A 21406-nucleotide genomic window follows, 5' to 3' on the forward strand; every position below is an offset into this window, starting at 1 on the left:
ACTTTTCAGACAGTTAGACTTAAGAATACTCTAAAATTAAATGTTAAATCTAGCGGAATTTGTTCATAATAAAAACATTCCAAAGCTACTATTTAAATTTATTATTTAAATTATATAAACTGCTAACTAAATTGTTGGAGATTTTATGGAATACGTCAGCTTTGGTCAAAAAAAAAATGGCCGACTTTGTGGGACAAACCTTAGCAAAGCAAAACCTAGATTTAAAAAGTTATGGAACGTTCCGTTTAAAAAAAAACCATTCAATGCGCAGTTGTCTATGTTAGTGAAAGGTCAAGAAGGTACAATAGGTAAAAAACATTCCTTAATCAGGATCTTCTCTTACCATTAATATCGGGGTCAACATCCTACTTACTTAGACCCGTTTACAAAGAAAGCAAACGATGTCTGCAAATTGAAATCACTTTCTAACTATCTTAAATATTTTATAACATACCTAGATGTTTGACCTTGGGGTTTCCCGTCATTTCGCCGAATGTTTGCTTGTCTATCGATCAACTGTCATACATGTTATTTATTTCTACTCATTATCTATATTTTTTTTGTTACCTAGCTTTTTCCATTTCTTTACCGGATTTAGCTTTGTTTATAGCTACAAAATCTTTGGTCTGTCGTTGAAACAGTCGGGTGCAAAAGTGTTGAAAAGTATCTGTCCTGGATGTCGGGTAACTCCATACTTAATGCATCAAAATCGGTTCTGCCGTTTGTGGGAAGGAGTAACAAACGAAACTCAAACATTCGTCTGTTTAAAATTAGTTTTTTTTTATTTTACCGTTTTAAAACAAGTAAACCATTATTACAATTATTTCTTAAATGGACTCTCTTCTAAAAATCGAGCAAAAAGAAACTGTCAGATCTTCACTTATAAAGCACGCAGTCTTTTTTTCTCTCTATTTGCTTCTAGATTCTGCACATAAACGGTATGGTATTTTTGTTTTATTGAAACCCACATGATACAACACGTGACTTTCTTTTTTTTGTGAAATATAAAAGGTGTTATGAATTAAAATGATAACAAGAGCATTGACACGTCTATTGGCATTGAGGACCTACCACGATATATTAATGTAATTTTATAATAGGTGTGGAAGAGGGACGGCGTTAGACACCGTGTACTTCTCTGTCCTGCTCCCACAACTGTTATAGATAATACTATAGAGCTGGAAGTAGGCAATTTAGTTTTTAAGTTTATAATACATGTTTAATAAGTAACGGTTTGTTCCACCAACTTGTCATTCAAGTTATTGTTATACCACAGTTGGGCAAGACCAGTTTGTGCCCATTTTCTTTTAAATTATCACAAACTAGTCTCATATCCTCACGTGCTTCTTTCTGGCCTAAGTAGGTACTTATTCTGTTTTTTTTTTTTAATTAAGCTGTGAAATATAATTAAGCTATCAGCCCCCGATGCAACATATTATGGGAATGGCTGAGATTTAAAATTCGAACAAGCGCCAGCTATACTAGCGAGACCGAGGGTTCCGTCAAAATAGTCAAAAAATATTATTATATTAATTAAAAAAAAAAGATCACCCATCAAATGGCGTGGCTGTCCCAACAGTTGCTTGGCCTTGATTTTTATTTAATTTTTTGTCATTTAGCGGCAACATTTTCATAATCTATGTTCTAATTAGTAATTTTCTACCTGTAACGGTTCTTGAGATACAGTTGCGTAGAAAACGTAACTTTAGAATACGGAACCTATAAAATAGGGTCCTACCTTCCAAATCATTAAAACCGCAGAGGTATCAGACATAAGATTCCTCAAATTTAGTCACAGACATATTAATATTCTTCATTATTATAAGCAAAAATGTTACCTACGATTTTAACCAAATACCGATAAAAAACAGGTTTTAAAAAATCATCTGATAAGTTAGTCGAGAACGCTATTATTTCTAAATTTCTCTAAAACGGTCAATAAACTTTGAACTATTCCTTTGATTATAGATACGAAATTAAAAAAGCTAAATCCTCAATCTGTTTAAAAGTACTGCGTTTGAAATTGGAATAGATCTTGGAAAGTCGAAATTGTAGAGTAAGAAACAGTTGGTTTGTATGCGCATGGAGAAAAATGCTTATGAGGCGGAAAAGTTGATTAAAAAAGACGGAAATCAAATTATCTCTTTCGGCAGACATGGTGATGATCTGGATGAGTGCTGGTGTGATGACATTTGGTGATCAGAATCTCAGCTATCATATAATATGGAGAGCCTTGTCATATACAGAGATAGATGTACTTATCATAGACATTAGAGATCCTGCTAACTCCTCTTTTATTAAGACTGTAGTCGTGGACTCTAAGCAGCATAGAAAGACAGACCCTTGACAGACCTAGGTAGAGAATAATTAGTACTTAATTACTAGTTTTCAACACGTTCAAAAAGGAGGTTCTCAATTCATCTGTTTTTTTTAAGTATTTCGTACCTAAGATTTTTTTTCTTACCGATTTTGATGATTATTTTTTCATTTAACGTGAAATAGCTAATGGCTTACAACTATATCAAGTTTAGTTCAGTAGTTTTATTTAAAGTCGGTTGTTAAAAAAGAAAAAAAACAATAAGTTGTTTTGCCGATGCCATTTAAAAGACTGCAGAAATAATTATGGCCATCTACTTAATTTAACTACCAAAAACATTTAAAAATGTCCAAATCTTGCATAAACAGATTAAAGATTTTTCAAGAGTAGTTAAATCCATAACAGTCTTAATACGAATACAAAATTTAGTTTTCAATCCCGACATATGTTTACGTACGAGAGTTAAAACACTGAAACATGTTTAAAGTACGCCGGATCAAATTAGTGCGATCGTTATAATGATACGATTAAATGAATGTCAATCGTTCATATTGAACAGAAAATATTGTGTAAGTACATGATTCATTAAACGATGACTGATTATGTGCCTGCAAGAATATTCCCGAAACTTACAATTTTTATGTAAAATGTGTGCTTTTTTTTAAACAGGCACTGTAGTCTGAGCGTCAACTTTGATTGCGTCACAGAACTTTATTGGTGTTTGTAAAATAGACAAAATATGCCAACTGAGGTAGTTAATTAGTAATACATGTTCGAGGCACCTAATAAATTCTTTAAAAATAAATTTTAGAAACTAATATTAGCTGTAGGTAGCATGCTGTTGCCTCGTGCATTTATTATGCGAGTGTTAAAAAACTAAAAACAAGAAATAAAGAAAAAAAAACTTCTGTATATTTCGCATTATATTCGAATCGTACATAATCATAAATTTAATTCAAGTCATTTTGTTTAAACATGTTTAAACTTCTCTTATTGTTCCATGTTTAAATTCCTAAAAGGATCAGATTATTTAATCAGATTTTATTTTTTAATTAAATCTATTGATCCAATAATGACTTTAGTACCTAAGTAATGTCCAATTTTAATAGGTACGGTCATGGCAGCTACTTAAGATTACAGTTTTAAACAATATACAGCCAGTGTGCCGGGAAGGCTGTACGCGGCCATTCGACGTCTGTGCCGGGGAGCGAGCGCACCGCCCGAGCGCGCCATTTTTAATCTGTGCATTTTCGATAGACAATTTAGTGCTTGGTTTAAAAAAATAAAATGTTGAAATACACAATGAAGAAATATTGTGCGGAGGGGAGTAAATTACATCAAATTATTGTCGCCAGTTTAAGTAAGATATTTTTATTTAATTTGGATTTCATTAATTTATTTTAAGTTGAGATTTCCTAGTGCGCATTCTACAGTATTCTCTTTTAGATTTATTACATTAAAATATATTTTTTTTAATAGAATAAACTGAAATTTTTGACACTTCTTAGTTAATTATTTTGATCTTTTATCAATTTTTTTCTTCAAGGATCTATCATTACTAGTTTATTTCAAATTCATATTCTAAATTTCAAACATCTTCGTAAATACAAATCTACAATAATCATAATTATTCAAATTTATAGTTACGAAAAATTAGGACTTACCTACTTGGAATTGGTCTTTACTATTTCTTTTACGACCTCATTAAGCGCTACGTCTGAAGTTAATAAGACATTATAAGAGTATTCAAAATTAAATATTTTTAGAAATGAGCCAAATATTTTTAAACTTAGAAATTATAATAAAATCCTGCAGTTTTACTATAAAGATTTTTCTCTCGAAACGTCTTTGGATGCAACAACGAATCTTAACAATTTCCTTCATCAATAAAAAAATACAATCATTGTATAACAAGAGGCAAGCGATTATAAAACAGATTATGAATGAAAACAATATGAAAAATTGTTTAATGCCACATAAACGGACAAACGGATATTACGTGCAATGTTTTCTAAACATTAATGGGAAAGTTTTTTTTCGTTATGTCTCAAACTTTGTTTAATTGTTGATTTTTACGTGAACACCTGAGAACTGGCCGAAATTCAACGATTTTATGATAACACTGCACAAATGAAATGTAACTTCATCGTAATTTTAACCGACGTCATAAAGAAGGAGGGCTTCAATAAGGAGTTTCTTATGAAAAACGTTAAGATGCTTTATTTTGTATTTTATAACAAAAAATATCTCAAATCTTTACCCAATAGCCATTTGAATTTGATAAGAATTTTATGGAAGTGGCATAAAACGCTTATCAAAAATACTTATTTTAATGTTCACACATTTCTTACACAAAAACACTTCTATTAAAATCTCAACGATACAATGATAGAAGATTCATTTGCGCAGGATAACTGAATAGATCTGTTAAACAGTAAGAGAAAGAGAATAAGGGTCAAAATAAAAGACCAAAAAGATCAGTTGAATAAGGACTAAGTACCTGTACAAAGTAGTTCCTAAGATCTTAAAAGTATAAAGTAATATTAAAAGTAAATTAGTATGCTACTGGGCAAAGGCATTCCCTTCGTCTGCCACTAAATAAAAAAATATTTTAAAATAGAAGTTGCCAGGTACAAATATAGCTTTCTGCAGAAATATCTAATTGTAGTGATATAATGTGTTTATAATCACTAGGTTTACTTGCACGCTGTAATCTCAGGCCTCTTCCTGTAATCTGTGTCTCTAGACTGGAGATTCCAGGAAAGATACAAGTTTCTTTTATTTGTATTACTGCCTTATTGCCTTTCGTAATTAATGTAAGATTGCATTTTATGAAACGGTTGCTGGGGCTCCTTGAAACAGCAGTAGCAGGTAAAGTGGAATATAAGTCATTTGGTAACTCAGTCAAATCAAAATCCAAATGTTATTTTTCGGTAGGTAAAAGTTAATAAGTCAAATGACTGTGTGCGCGCTACCAAAATGACAAAATGTCATGAAATAAAAACTTCATAGTAAACTATAAATAGACTGAAATTAATATTAGTAGGGACGTTACTTCGGTACTGATATTCTGAACAGAGACAAATAAAAAAGAAACACATTTCATAAAAATTGTGACCACTCAAAAAACATAATCAGGGAATTGCATCCAATGAGCGTTTCACTTGACTCTTAAGGAAGGGAGTAGGTACCATTGCCTCTTTAACCCACTGTCATTTTTTCAAACGCTAACATTAATAGTAAGTTGCACAATGTATGGGGGAACTTGAATTGTAATGATATAATTCGATAGAAATCATATATGTTCTAGATCTTTCTCCTGAAACCGGAAGAAAATATCAATTTTTCAATACTAAAAACGGTGGAAACGTAGGTTTTATCCTTATGATATACCTACGTCCTATTTGCTTTTAACCTTTTCAGTAGCAAATAGAGTAACTCCAACTGTTAGGGCATTTTCGTGTCTTGTCATACTTTCTTTCAACGCAATATTGCGTGAATCAGTCAACTGAGTCTATATATTTTAGACGTACATCACTCCGAAGTAGTTTTTGAACTATTTGAACTGTGATGCCACTGAACTATCCTTTGTAAAACATCAAAAACCATTGGAAACCGGCCGGCGCCTGTGAGTTACGCCTTAGTGGTGCCAATTAGACCTCAAACCCGTTTGCTGGCCATCGAGTGTAGGCGATGTTATATTACACTGTGGTTGGATGCTACCCCATCGGAATCGGGAACGGTGTACAAAAATGTTTAGGATAATTTTCTATTTATTTCGTTTAAATTTTCAATATTAAATGTAATTAGGCCATTTGAAATAGTTCAGCGAATAAGTAACCTAACATTTTGGATCTAAAATTGCTTATGAATATGGTTAGATTACTATAATTGAGCAATTTTAAGGATCTTTTCTTCTTTAGGAAGGAAAAGTCGAAAATAAGTCGGTTCTTTACTTAATTTCCTTAAAAAAATAATTATTTAATAAAGAATCTATATCTGTAAATGTAAATCGAACACCCATATTATTATATTAATTTGTAATTCATAAGTATCCGTACAAATATCAACTATGCTTATGTAACAATGCGATTTAAAAAAAAACCTGAATAAACAAAAAATCTTTCCTACTTATCATGGTTAAGCATTAATAATATTAAATTATTAATGTATTCATATTTAAAATCTGTTACCATAATTAAGTTTTATTACGTTTTAATGAATGACATGTAGAAATGGAAGAGCTCGTTGTAAATTCATTCATTGAATGATAACAGGTTAAGCTATGCTTGACACGGTCAATCCTTGGATGAGCGATCATGTTTTCAACTTTATCCGTCTTTCGGATGGCACGTTAAATTGTGGGCCCCAGCTATTCAGTAATCTTTGACAGTCGTTGCGTCTTTATAGAAAGTCTGACAATCAGTCTTTCAAAGGAGTATCATGTTGCCCAGATAATTGAATTGAGGAGAAGACTAGGATGATAACTGACATGTAGGAATAGGTGTTCAGTTTTTTTTTATAAACGATTGTATTAAAAAGCATCTGAGGCTGACTGCACTATAGTGAAAACACACGTTTAGTATACTAATAAATAATTAAGTAGATCAATCGATCACACTTGTACAAATATTATAAGTAGTGTAAGCCATTACATCTTAAAGTAGCATCACATGCAGGTGTGGAAAAGAGATGGCGCTCTACACCGTGTAGTGCTATCTTGCTTCCACAAATGCAATATATTAGACGTGGTTCTAGGCCCGCGGTAAGCACGCGTTAATGACATAACTGCTCCAGTTGTTTATTAGCCTGCCCCACATAACAATTGGACGGAAAACAAGCTTTGTTTTACAAAAGTGACCGTATTTATGTAAGTTTTATCTTAATGCTTACTGGAAACTGTATTTCTGTGCCCTAGGTAACATAGTATGTTGTGTGCAACGAAATGTAGACACAAAAGAACATAATATGTATGTATATTCGTCTGAGGAGAGCCATTATCTTTGAAGAAAAAAAAATAGCTAAGTGTACTTTTAGAGAGAAATTCGACCTTTTTGTTGAGGTTCAAAATAATAATTAAGTCTATTTATTACTTGATACACGAACCTACAGTTAATGCTAGCTGGATTAAGATCTGTAAAAAGCCTTTAATAGAATCAAGAGCAGTTTTTTTCTGAAAACCAATTGATACGTGCCAGTGTTGTGTTCCTCAGAAACCACTGACACAACTCATTGTAAGTATTCCTCGTAAATACGACCGGGTTTAAAACGAAGTTGATTTTGTGTTCTCATAAATATAAGAAACAAACTTTGATAACTGATATGACCAAATTGGCAAACAGTTTGGTGATTTCAATACCAACTTTATCTCAAAGATTTTGGTTCAACTTGAAATGTTTGATCAATTTCGGTATCCAGGGGTTTCTAATGTCTATTACAAAATTTTGAAAATTATTTTAAAAGACTGCGTATTGGTTTTATAATGAAAGGTCCCCCCTTTCATCATAAAAATTGACAACAAGTATTTGTATATCCACTCGGTTTCCTTTCTGTTAGAGGTGCCTAGGACTGATTAAAATTGGTAATTTTACACTAAATTCCACTTTTTTGTAATATTTCTCTACTTATGACTTAGTTCTAGTACCACCATAGTTTGAATACCTACATACTGATATCTATCACCTATATTCATAAAAAAATCATAGTTTAATTCCAAATAGCTACGTAGTGACAATCCTCGTGCCCCTCACTTGACTCCCAACCCTCGAAGTTCGAGGTCATCCGATATCACACAAATACTTGACAACTATTTGGTTTGGACGGTCAATAGTTCTCGCGAAAACATTTTCCGATTCAAGAAGACGTCAACATGTAACATTATAATTTGTGTATACCTTACGAGGAATTACTGATTTGTTGATTTTACCTTAATCGTAAACACTTGGGGTTAGGTGTCGTGGAGTTATTTCGTAAAGGTTTAAGGGACGATAGGAAATCAAAATCAATAGTTTTTACAAGAAAGTAGGCCGTTCTTAGTACCTTTGAAGCGTTATTTTACCTATTGATTTTAACGACACATGCTCTGAAAAAAAAAAACCGGTAAAAACTACATGAGGACATATCTAAGCACATTTTACCTTATAACATGGATTGTGAAGTTTATATGTGTCAGGTATCACCAGCCCTTTCTTTCGGGGTGAAAAGTTATAAACGTCAACTCACGCCGTTGACAGTAAAAAGATCTCTAGTCCCGTCCTTGACATTGCGGGGCCAGAGGATCCAATTCGACCCTGCCCTCTTCATACAGCCCGACCCTGCCCCCTTCTTAAGGTCACAATATTACGTGTAGGAAACTCAGTACTTAATATCTAAAAGACTTTTATAGTTAACTCTCCTTTTGCTTTCAAATTTTCTTAGGAAAAGACCCACTTAAAATGATTACGTAATACAATAAAACCTATAAAAAAAATAAAATCCGTCGTCAGTAATTCGGTCAGACACTAAAAGTAACCGCACAATATAAGAGCGAATTATTTTCATGTACTTATAACAATAAACTATTTTACGATAATATTGTATTGCCATTTAAGTGAGTATGGCCAGCTACAGAAGCCAGTAAACACAATCAGACTTTTAAAACAATTGTATATTATCAAATTCTTTGATCTGTTTTTCTATTAGGAAAGAAAATAGGTTTGACATCTAGTATAGTTACAATATACTCAACATCAACCCCTAAAAGCTGCTGAAAACTACTAGCTCTTTGTAATATACATTGCGTTATATCTTAAGCTACTTTTGCTGCTGATTGTACCTGTCAACACCACAATATAACAATATAATTGAACTGTATAAATGTTTATCAAACGTCAATAAAACATATGTCATCCAATTATGTATTGTCAATGCAAAAACTGTTCAACTTAACATAATAAGTCATAATAAAATAAAGATTTATCCCTATAGGAAAATCAAATGATCTGTGGTTTTATCCGTAGAGGAATTTAAGAATTTCCTTAAGATTTTTCTCTTCTGTAATTGTTCATAGATTATTAAGTTATTTACACTCATAAACATAGGTTATAACATTTTCCTGCTTATCACCTTACTAAATATTGCCCGCTTTCCACCCGCTACAAATAAAAAATGATCCCACGGCAATATAAAATCAGGATAAAAACTATCCTGTGTGTTAAAAACTGATTATAAACTATCTGAAAGGATTACCGTGGTTTACCGCGTATTAACGTGGTAAACGTTTCGTCTTAATCCGTTCAGTGGTTTTTGCGTGGAAGAGGAACAAACATCCATACATACAAACTTTCGGAAGTAGGTAAGTATCCTTTCTTGAAAACTTTTGGAGAGTTAAATCTTCGACGTCACGCTGTCGGCACGGTTCTTACTCGTCTTGCCGGATTAACACCTTATTCCCGACCTTGACATTATGAGGATATAGCATTAAGCGTTGTTTACACGTGTCCTGAGTGATCCCAACAGTGAACTCTCCTCTCTAACCAAGAGGCATTTCTACGATCGTTAATGTCATTACAAGATAAAATAAAAACCTCAAACAATAACTCACATCACAAAATCATTTTTTCAAAGTTTTCCTTGACAATCGGTATTCCATATCCCGTTTTATAAAACCAATTATATTACCTAAGAAGTATTTCTGAAGTATTCTTGGCATGCGTAAAGAAGACAACTAACGTTAATAGATCCAATGTCAATAATTAATCAGCAAGTTACCTTAATTAAAATCAAAACAAAATAATCAGCTTGTTTGTGATACGGCAAATTAGTTGCAATTTAGCTTCGGCTACTGGAGACTGCCCGGCGTCGGCCGTGTCAAGTGAATCAACGAGTATTGGACCTCCTTCAATTGTCGGGACAATTAATGACCCTTGAACTACCGTCCCTATGTTTACATTGTTTACGGTACTAATCAAGTGGGCGATGCAGATCATTATGAAGAATTTTCGTTTAGATTTGTAGTTATTCAGTAATACCTAGATTATTATATTTTTTTAGTCCCGTACACAAAGGCTAAGACTGCGCTGTCCGTCCGTCGGTCTGTCAGTAATAATTATATCAGTAGCAGAGATATCTAATAAAACAGTTGAATTTTATACAGATGATGTATTTTTTCTCGTGGCTTTAACGAAAATGAACATCGTAGTTGGAGCAACTATTGATTCGATAATAAATTTGATTGGTGACCAATTATTTTGGACATTTGTTTTTTTTCGCCTATTTGTACGGAACTCAGTTTCGCGCTGTCCGGCCCGCTATTAAACGGTTTAAAATTGTTTTAATTTTATATTCTAGGGTAGATAAGTATTTTCCGCTTGTTTTTACTTAGGGGTAGGGTTTGTAGGAACTAGGGTTTGTAGAATATGCTCACAAACTTTCAGTCTCAAGCATCCATCGAATAAAGTAGTTATCATCATATAACTGTTACCGTTAATTAACTTTTGTTTGATTGCTTAAGTGTAACTCAACAAAATTGTTTTGTTTGTACCATACTACCATTAAAATTTAATGTGTAAGTATGTCTTCATAAGAATGCGGGTTAACAAAAGTGTTTTTGTTTTTCATCCTAGTTCCGAAACTATGTATTCTTAACTAGGAATTTTAATTGAACTACTTCGTTCAAATCGAATCGAAACACACAATGTATTGGACAGATTGGATTGTTTTCATGTCAATTTGGAAGATTTATAAATTAAACAACAACAGTTTGACGCGAATTGGGTGTTTACCTACTTCCCTTTTTATGGAGTAAGCCGCTTGCTAGATGGCGGTTTCAAATCACAAGTTTTGAAATCCGGATTTATTCAAAACCTAGCAATCACCACAGAGGTCTTTAAGAAGTTTAAATTGGTTTTAAATCTGGTTTCGAACCCTCAACCAAGCCGTTTAAACTCCGTATCAAAATAGGTTTATTCCCAATAGTTCCGTGGTTCAGTTCCGTGACGGAACTACTGAGATTTTTTTCCCATTACTCACTAGGCTCACGGAACTATCACACACAATAAAAACTAAATCAAACCTTTCTTGTTCCAGTGGTTCTCCCAGTATTCTCATACGGCACAGCAATCGGCTGGATCTCCCCGATGGGCCCGCGGCTCATGTCCGAGGAGACTCCGGCCTCCGCCCCTGTACACCCTGACACCATATCCTGGATGGCATCAGTCGTGTACCTTGTGGGCACTCCCACTGTCTTCTTCTTTGGCTACGTTGTGGACAACTTTGGGAGAAAGAGAGCGTTAATGTTGACGTCTTTTGCTATGGCAGTAAGTAATTTTTTACTAGTTTTGTAGGTACAATTAATTAAAAATCATGAACTCTATTGCAATAACAAGTCCTGAATGTATTGTATCTAAAATAAAGTAGATTAGAATAAACCATGTGGTTTATTTTTATTCTTAGTTTAAGATTTTAAACCGGGCCTCTGACGTGGCTTAACAGCAACTGAAAAATTCACGATATTTATACCCTATTTTCAGCTAGTGATAATAAATTTGCAATATGCACATTAATTCGAACCTACAACCTTTAACTAGGTAGAACAATAGTGTAAAATTATACCTACATTTACATTTAACTAAAACTTGATCTCTTTCAGGCTTGCTGGGCCTTAAAACTGTACTCAACCGAGACGTGGGCACTAATAACAGCGCGAGCCATAGTCGGGCTTGGAGTCAGTGGCTCCTATGTCGTCACTCCCCTGTACATCAAAGAAATAAGTGAAGATTCAGTCAGGGGAACGTTGGGAAGTCTGGTCGTCTTGTCCCAAAACCTCGGAAACTTGTTCGCGTATGTGATGGGAGAGTACCTCAGCTATAACGGCATGCTGTGGGTGTGTCTGGCTGTACCGATACTGCATCTGGTCCTGTTTACTGCCATGCCAGAGACGCCCTCGTATCTGCTGAAGTGTGGGAAAGTTGAGGTAAGTGATCTGTGGAAGATGGTTTTGTTTGATATTAAACCTGTTAAAAACCTTAAAGTTGCATGTGAAAGTTGAACACCAATCCTAAAGGATTAAATTTTGGATGTCTCTATAATTTAACATACTAGATTAGAGGCTATGCCAATAATAAAATATTATAACTACCGTAAGAACAGCAAAGCTACAAAAGATTTTCCTCTTGTAGGAGGCACGCGATGCCCTCGCTTGGTTGCGATGCCGCGACGCGTCAGAGCCGCGCGTTGAGAGTGAACTTCAGAGCCTGCTCCTGGAGCTGGAACAGAGCAAGGCTGGAGAGCTAGGGGCTGCGCTCAAGACTATGAGTAAGTGTTCTAGTGATTACTGAGGCTTTTGCGAATATACCTATTTTTTTAAGCTACGACTCCTGCAGTCAAGAATTTAATATTTGGGTCGCAGCGGGTTTTACAAACATTCAAGTCACATGCACCAAGACCCATAGTCTCAGGACAAGCATTAATGGATCAAACAAACTCTTGTCCTACGCGGGGAGCGAACCCAATATAATCTAACTAATAGATGCAAAAAAAAATGTACGTGCTTTTGTAGCAGTGTAGGATCATCTCCAGACATAAATTCATCTTGTAACAAGTAACTTAAAACGTATTTAGCTACACATTAGACTAACAGCTAGATCAGTCAACAGCGAGTTGGAACGGTATCGGCTAACAATAAGCAAACGAGCGGTAACGGGCCGTCTGACCAAATACAAGGGCTGTGTGCTCAGTCAACACGTCTCGGCGTGTTGCGTGTTTGATTTACTTATAATATGGGTTTTTAGGTTAGGATTCCGTGGGCTGTTGAAACGGTAGTGTCTAGTATTGTCCGCGGAGCTTCTTTTTGTACAGCACTTAGGTGGTGTAGGGTTGGTGATGGAAGCTCTTCGGTTTCATTCAGATGACTTGGAACTTGGAACTTTGACCACCAGTCGTTGCTTGACTTTAAGTACATGTATTTCCTCGACGAATAGATATCTAACACAAAAATGGTTTTTTTTTCATTTCCGTTCCGATTGTATCTCTGCGTTTATTCCAAAAACGAAATGTTCATCCTAACAAGGTATAGGAAAGGTAAATTTGGAGTGCTGTGGTTTTGAATGAATTACGATGTTTTTTTTTTCCATTGAAGACATGGCGATTTTTGCCCGAATAGTTTAAACGCCTATATTTTAAGTATTTTCATATCTAAGTACCTTTTTGGACAGTAAAATTAAATAGATTTTATAATTCCAGCGTTAAATTAAAATAAATATACCTTTGGTCTGTACTGACAAAAGTGGTGGCTTCAAATAGGTATACCTACCCTTCGAAACAATCCTAATGAAAAATTACCCCTTTAAACGCATGAAAACCAAGTAGGCAACAAAATTATCCAAAAAAAACAAAAACACTTCCACCTCAACTCCACATAACACTGTATCTAAAACAAGTTTCTCATTAGATGCGCGCGCGCAGCCATAAGTCAGTAGCGTGTGTCCAGTGTCCAATGTTTATGTGTGCATTGTGAGTGGGCGAGAGGTTAACACGCCACCGTTACCCACTACCGGGGCTTAGGTCCTGAGTAAACAAACTGATGATACAGAGCTAGCTATGCAGGGATATTTTTGTATTTATTGTTTTTGAAAATAATTATTCTAAAGGTCTATACTGGCAAAGTTTCTAACCTACCTTATTTTTTTACATTATATTATGCCCAAAAAATTCTCCTTAGGAATGAATTACCTATCCGTGATACGTCTTAGGCACTCTTAGGCATTATATTTTTAAAAACAACTTCCGCCCTAACTTATTTATTCCTTACGCGGGATTGAACCTGCGACTTCGCGCATAGGTGATTTGGCGTGATGACGTTCATCAATCTTTCGTATTAGGTACCTACGGGCAGCTGATTATATTAAATGGTTTAAAATAACGCGCGTTTAGTAGCTTCCTCGACTAATATGATAACTATAAAACTACCGCTTGGTCCTTAAAGCTATTACTTACCAAATACTTCTTTGATTTCCTACAGTTACGGATATCAGCACATTCCGTGCTTTCCGCATCGTGCTAATCATCACCGTAGCCCGCGAGCTGTGCGGCTGTCTCGCTGTGTTACACTTCGCCTCGCTAATCTTCAGCAAGGCCAGTGCTGGGGACTGGCTCCTGACTGCCAACCAGCAGGCTGCCGTGCTAGGGCTGGTCCAGTTTGTGGGATCCTGTACAGCGTCTACACTGGTGGAGAGGACTGGGAGGAAGGTATGTAGAAGTTACATTTTGGGTTGGTGCTGAATGGATTTCGGACATGCCTCCAAAAAAGCGACGTCCAAATCAATCATATATTAAAAGAAAAAAAAAGGAATGAAAATGGGGATTTTCTGCCGAGATTTACCTTTTGAACTAGCTGAATTTAAACTTTGGCAAATATTAGAAATGCATTGGATCTTTAAAGCATCATATGTATCAAAAAATATTAATCTAAAGAAAAAAATATTATATTTTTACAATTCTTGTAAAATACCCGACAGTTAACCTCTGCACATAACTTACTTCCATTGTTTACCTATTTCAATCAAGTCACTCTATCGAGGTCCACTGCTAGACATGCCAATGCCTTCCCAATGTTTCACCTCCGAATTCCGCATCCAGTCCGAGCAAGCCATATATTTTACCCCATTTAAACCATATAATAATAACATAACCCTCTCCCTGCAGCCGCTGCTAGGCACGACGTGCTTCGTGTCGGGGCTGGCGATGTGTGCGCTGGGCGCGTGGTTCTACGTGCACGGGGCGGAGGGCGCGGGCGCGGGCGCCTCGTGGCTGCCCATCGTGGCGCTCTGTCTGTGCATCTACTGCGACGCGGCGGGACTGCAGCCCGTGCCCTTCGTCATCATGACCGAGATGTTCTCTTTCCAGGTATGCGTGAATTTTTTTTTTTTTAAAACATCTCCCGCAGTAAGGAATTTATTCCTTACTCACGGGGGGCTTTACAAACATACAAATCACAAGCACTAAGACACCCAGACTCAAAACAAGCATTCGTGGATCACACAAATGCTTGACCTACGTAGGGATCTAACACGCGACACGTCGTGCTCAGTGGGGTTAGCGTGGTGACACATAAATTATCAGTTTGTTTCACTAATAAACTGTAGGATGTAGGTATGGTAGGATGTACCTACACTTTGAATCAGAACAGAAATGAGAAATTAAGGTTGTTCTGAAAATAGTTTCGTTAATTTGATGATTAACTCACTTTGAAGGATTTCAAATTACCAAGTAATCTACTACTTCTGTTAAGTATAAGAAAAGCAATAAATAATAAGGAGTAACCGTTTCCTTTTTATACCTAGATCAAAATGTTTCATACCAAAATACCAGAAAATACGTAAAACAATATTTCCCCATAACTTAGATACCAAGTGTACTTGCCACATAATAATTCATGTCCTTTCTTCCAGCTCCGCGGCACAGTAACAGCAATAGTTATAGCATTCGCTTGCGGGCTCATGTCGATAGAACTTCGAGTATTCCAACCTATCGCCGCCTCAGTAGGTCTTTACCTAATCTTCTGGCTATTCTCAGCGGTCTGCCTAGTCAGCACAGTATACATCGCCTTTGTAGTACCAGAAACTAAAATGAGGTCTCTAGATGAGATCTACGCGGAAATCGGAAGCAAAGGCACCAAGAAAGGCAAAGAGAAAGATTGTGAAGCTGACGTCACTAAACTGTAGATACGTCATATGTCGTTTTGAGGTTAGATGCTTGTCTAAAGTATTATTGTTGTATGTTTACACGGCGACACTTGTGGGGCTAAACTTTGTCGGATAATGGCGTTAATTTATTGCCGTCCTTTACTAACACAAGCGTGAGAAAAGGACAACAGTAGATATTAACTTAAAAAACTAAACTAGTTTGGTTTCTAATCATGGCTGTTTTCAATGTTATTTCTCTTAATGAAAACATTCTGATGGTCTAAGTTTAGTGCGCGTGTAACAAAATAAGCATCACTACACACTCGTACACTCATTTTGAGGCACGTACCCACATATAGCATGGTAAACTGGTGTTCTTCGTACATGTGGCGACGCAAGTCTCTGAACCTCTATAACGGTATTGCCACGTGTATAAAGGCCATTAGTATAGTGTCGCAATGTAAACGTATCATAAGTTTGGTTAGCTTAAACGGCTTCAGTGATATTTTGCACATTACGTGTGTAGCTGTAAATTTATTCTAAGCTTCTATACGGCAAGCTCACTCTAAATTCAGTGCAATGATGGTACTTACCTAATTATGTTTATAAGAATGAATACTATTTGTATAAAATCTCGTTTGTGTAAAATGGTAGCATTGTAAGCAAGTGTTGCCATCATTTTAGTACCAAGTTGGTAGTTTTTTTTAGATAAATGGAAGTACCAGCCCAATGGTAATATTTATTTATTTACGAGTGAGCTTGCACTAATACTCAAACTTATTAACGTAAGTAGATTAGCGTTTCTTGCTATCGTGGCCGCTATTATATATTTAAATTTGTAGATCGTCTGAATGAGGCTATAGAAGGTCACAGTCATCAAAAGAAAATTAAGAAAGGAATCTCTGAATACTTAATATTTTGTAAAAAACATTTTTTCCTTATACAGTACCTTTTGTACGTAAATATCATATTTTTCGATGTATGCACCCCTATATATTATAGTACGACGCTTAATTTGTGCCATTTTCTAGTACGCCTTACCTATAACTCTCGCAAATTGATAAGTGCTGACCATGTCGCATTGAGGGCGAAGTGACGTCATCTTGTCGCGACAAGCAGCATTAAAACAGCTTGCAATAGAAAACTATATGTACCTACTAACCATTGACGTCACCAAATTGACGGCCATGCACGTTAGCCATTTGCGAGGGTTATACAAATCGTACTTTTAAACTATTTTTATGTATTTTCGACGACGTAAGAATCTCGTGTTTTGTGGCATTTTGTTACTTAGAAATAAATTAGTATTTTATGTAAAATGAATTTTATTTACCTACTATAAAATGTGTTTAAACTACACCAGGCTCTGGCTATAACGATTTTGATAAAACATGTCAAAGATAGTGGCTTTTTCGTATTATAGCCTGGCCACATTTTGGGTCGCTGAGCCAACGGAGTAAATAATGTCTAAAAACTTCGACTAAAGCAGTTTTTCTTTAAATTTCTTTAAATTCTCCAAGGGAAGACAGAAATAAAACAACAATATTCAGAAGCAATGGAATGTTTACAATTGCAATGATAAAGTTCTTACATTATCATGTGTAAGTACATACAAGCCTGAAAGACAGTCTCACTTTGTACTGTAATCACATAAATATGGATAAACTCTCAAAATTCAAGCCGTTTCGTTGAAATCACAACCTTTTTCCGCACTCGAATAGGAATTATAGAAAATTGCATTTGCCAGGTCTTAATATTAACCATATTTTAAAATTAAACAGATTAAAATTCTCTAAACTGTCTTAGAAACTGTCGTTTTTTTGACATAAATGTGTAGATTTTGGTTTCATTTTCAATCCATTTACATAATTTAAACCTGGCTGGTGGTTGACTTGTGTTTTGAGTCAAACAAAAATCTTGTTTAAGAATAGCGGGTTTTTTTCTTCTCGGGTATATCAAAAATAAAGGCGCTGTTGTCGTTTTAAGTTTACAATAAAAATAAGTGTCTTTGCTACTTTCATATTACATAATTTTCAACAAAATCTCGAGTGTATCGTTCAAATCCATCACAGTGCTGCCCTCTACCGACTTTCGAAAGCACAAAGCAAGACCGACTTTCTTCAACAGTCAGAAGATAGTAAATACAAAAACACTCGATTATTTTTCGGTTATACATTACATACACAGTACATATTTGTGTCCTAACGTATACGACATTGATAAAAAATGGAAGTTTTTTTTTATATAAAACGACGATCACAATATATAGAAAATGAGTGTTCTTTTTATATAGAAATTTGTGCTTTCCCTAGAAATAGATAATACATATATTGACAAAATCTTTGTTCAATTTGTAAACTTGCTGTTAGACCAACAAACTGTTTTTAAACATGAATTTATTTACCTACGTAGTTAAATGAAAGTAAATACTTATATCTATATGTAATATTAGGGGTGTCACCAAACGGTACCACAGACTTAAGTACATATAGACAGTTCTTGTAGAAGAAATCTGTTTGAATGTTCTTTGATCTATGTTCACAGATATTTGACTTTTCGTATTTGTAAAATAAGTATAGGATAGTGTATCATCACATTTCAGTTATAACTACCAATTGTTTTATACATGTACACAATAACCGGTCGGTAAACATTTACAAACTGTGCACAGATTTAGCCTTAACCGTTCATAATAATATATCTTATGACGTTAACATACACTACATAACTACACTATTACAAAATCTATAGTACGGATAGTATAAAAGATTATTATGTACTTAAGTATCTTTATTTCGAATGTAACTTGTACATTTGTGACACTGTTCGCCTGTTACTGCCTGTCTGATAGGGAAATATCCTGAAATAAGAAGTTTAGTTACTTTGATCACGAAATAAACTAGTCAATCTTTTGATTATTAAGTACAGGAATACATTTTGTAAAAAATGTTCAAAGTGATCAAACGATATAGTTTCAAAATACAATTTCTTTTACTAGCGTAAATAAATCGTTTTGTCCTATAATTTCTTCTATTTTCCTATCAGTACAGGCAACAATGAGACAATTTTCCTATTACAAATAACTGCCTTAGAATTCTCGTTTACTTCATAATTATCACGTCTTAAAGTCTGGGAGAGGGTGGAAGGGGGTCTTAGCTTAACAGATAAAATACATGTTAAACTTATTTAGTATATCTAAGTGTTCACGACAGTGACACGTCATTTTCAACCTTAACTTCAAGGAACAGGGTCGAATTTGACCAAGCATAATTTTATAATTGAAATTCGTATAATGTATGATGCGATCAACGTAAATGTATAGACAAAAAGTATAGTTATAAATCACACATTATACGAATTACGTTTGAATATTATGCATGAGTCAATTTAGTCTGTAGTTTATAAGTACATAATTAATAACTATTCATACATCTAATAATATGCTTTGGATTGATACTAAAAAGTAAAGAAAGTATATTATGTCGTGTATTTTTCGAATTAACAGATCATTTAAAACTTAATATTAACAAAAAAAAAACAGTCAATCACAATCGGGCAAGATTTCTTTCGCGAAACATTTATAACAATATTGCACTAATTTAACTTAATATTTAATGTTTAAAATGATATGCCGATGCTTAGCCTAAGTTTAAAACAAATCCCGTAAATAAAAAAAGTGATTTAATATTTTTAATCGGGTTAAAAAAAATTATGTTATGAGCAACTATAAAAATAAAACTAAATTATTAGAATAGAACGGTGCAAACTACTTGAAACATTTGAAATTAATGATTTTATGGACGTTTTCATAAAATCGAGCCTTAATTTAATATATACTAAATATAATTCTACTATAAATATGTACTTACAAGAACAAAGTATAATGTGATCATGATTCGTCAAATAAATCATATTTATGAACACAATAAGAAAGCTGCCACATAAAACTGCTATACAAATTCATCATAGATTTTGGTTTGTAGCAAATTTGGTTTTTATATTCGGTGAGACATATTCAATGGATGCGTCAGTCTTAAATAAGTGATGTGTGAGCAAATAATCTTAGGTTTCAATCGTTAGAGGAGCCTCTGCCTTGGGTATAATTTATTTACTTGAATTTTAATCAACACAATTTCTGCATTTATTTCTCATAAACCCAAAAAACTGTGTCTACTTATATTACGAAGCTACCTTTTTTGGTAAATTAAATGTTTGTATAGGTATATGAGATATTTTGATAATACATTGCATAAGTAATCAATAAAGACCAACTTCGAGAGGGTAAGGTGTCTTGAACACGGTACAGTCGGGTTACTAACGATTGAAACCTAAATAAATAATAAGTACTAGTAAATATTTTGGTTAAATACGTCTAGCCGTTTGTTTCGTAAGTCAAAGATGGAAGCTTTTAACATGCAGTCAATTGATTCAATGAAGAAGTAAGTAGTCATTTTATTTAATATGCCTAATGACATGAGTAGAATAACTACAGATAAAGTTCACTTATAATGTACACAATGAACAGTAAAAATACCTCTACCCTTTGAAGTTGTGGACGCGAGACAACACTACAGGGTTGTTGCGTCTCTTTTCCACAACTGCAACGGACATACAAAGAGGTAGTTTCAGGGGGAAAACCGCACAGTTTTAAAGTAGCATTATAGGGAGCGTGGATGAGAGATAGCTCTGCGTCGTGTATTGCGCTATTAAGATTCTACAACCAAGACATGTTGGTAGAGCTTCAGGTTTTAAGAAATACTCAAATTACTTCTTCAATTTTCAGTCTAAGCCATTAAAGAAATGCGTATTAATACTTAAGAGAAAATATATTAAGTACGAGTTAACTTATCATATTGAATAGCAAATGTGTCAATGCAAAATAAGCTGCCAAAGGAATGTTTTAAATTAATATTTTACCTAGCACACAATTGGAAGAAGTCGCGGTAAAATTCAGATTTTAATATAGGAGCTAAAATGTCTAGCGTTTAAAAAGTATTGGTGTACTTAAAAATACATATTAAAATAATTTCGTATTAATTACGATTATCTTTTTAATAAGTAAGAATGTTTAAATTAAATAACCATTTCATAGTAGCAAGTAATTGCTTGTTTATCTGCTAAATAAAACAATTAACTTTAAACCCTTCTCATGCAGTTTGGTATTAGGAGTCAGTTACATTTTTGCAAACGGACAGTCAAATTAGAAGGATTTATTCGATAAATATAATATATAGATATAAAAGATGTTTACTCCAGATATCGGTATTTAATAAAAACATTCTTACTTACAAAAATAAATGAACAAGGGAAGTATCAATTGACTCGTTTGTACATATTGGAAGGAATTGACGCATGGAAGACGCGGGAAACGAATTACATTTTCAAATAATAGATTTTGACGTAAAAATAATATGGAGAAGTTTTGACA

General features: G+C 34.3%; 1 protein-coding gene across 1 annotated transcript; it reads left to right on the forward strand.

Annotated features, from left to right (window-relative positions):
* The first annotated feature begins 3464 nt into the window (after positions 1-3464).
* LOC113494219 (facilitated trehalose transporter Tret1-like) lies at positions 3465-17297 on the forward strand. Its single transcript, XM_026872450.1, has 7 exons — positions 3465-3677; positions 11384-11613; positions 11946-12269; positions 12475-12610; positions 14316-14542; positions 14999-15199; positions 15745-17297. Exons 1-7 carry the CDS (start codon positions 3605-3607, stop codon positions 16015-16017), a joined length of 1464 nt encoding a protein of 487 aa, XP_026728251.1. The 5' UTR covers positions 3465-3604; the 3' UTR covers positions 16018-17297.
* Positions 17298-21406: the final 4109 nt, after the last annotated feature.

This window comes from Trichoplusia ni, chromosome 5 (assembly GCF_003590095.1).
Source record: "Trichoplusia ni isolate ovarian cell line Hi5 chromosome 5, tn1, whole genome shotgun sequence".
Lineage (NCBI taxonomy): Eukaryota > Metazoa > Arthropoda > Insecta > Lepidoptera > Noctuidae > Trichoplusia > Trichoplusia ni.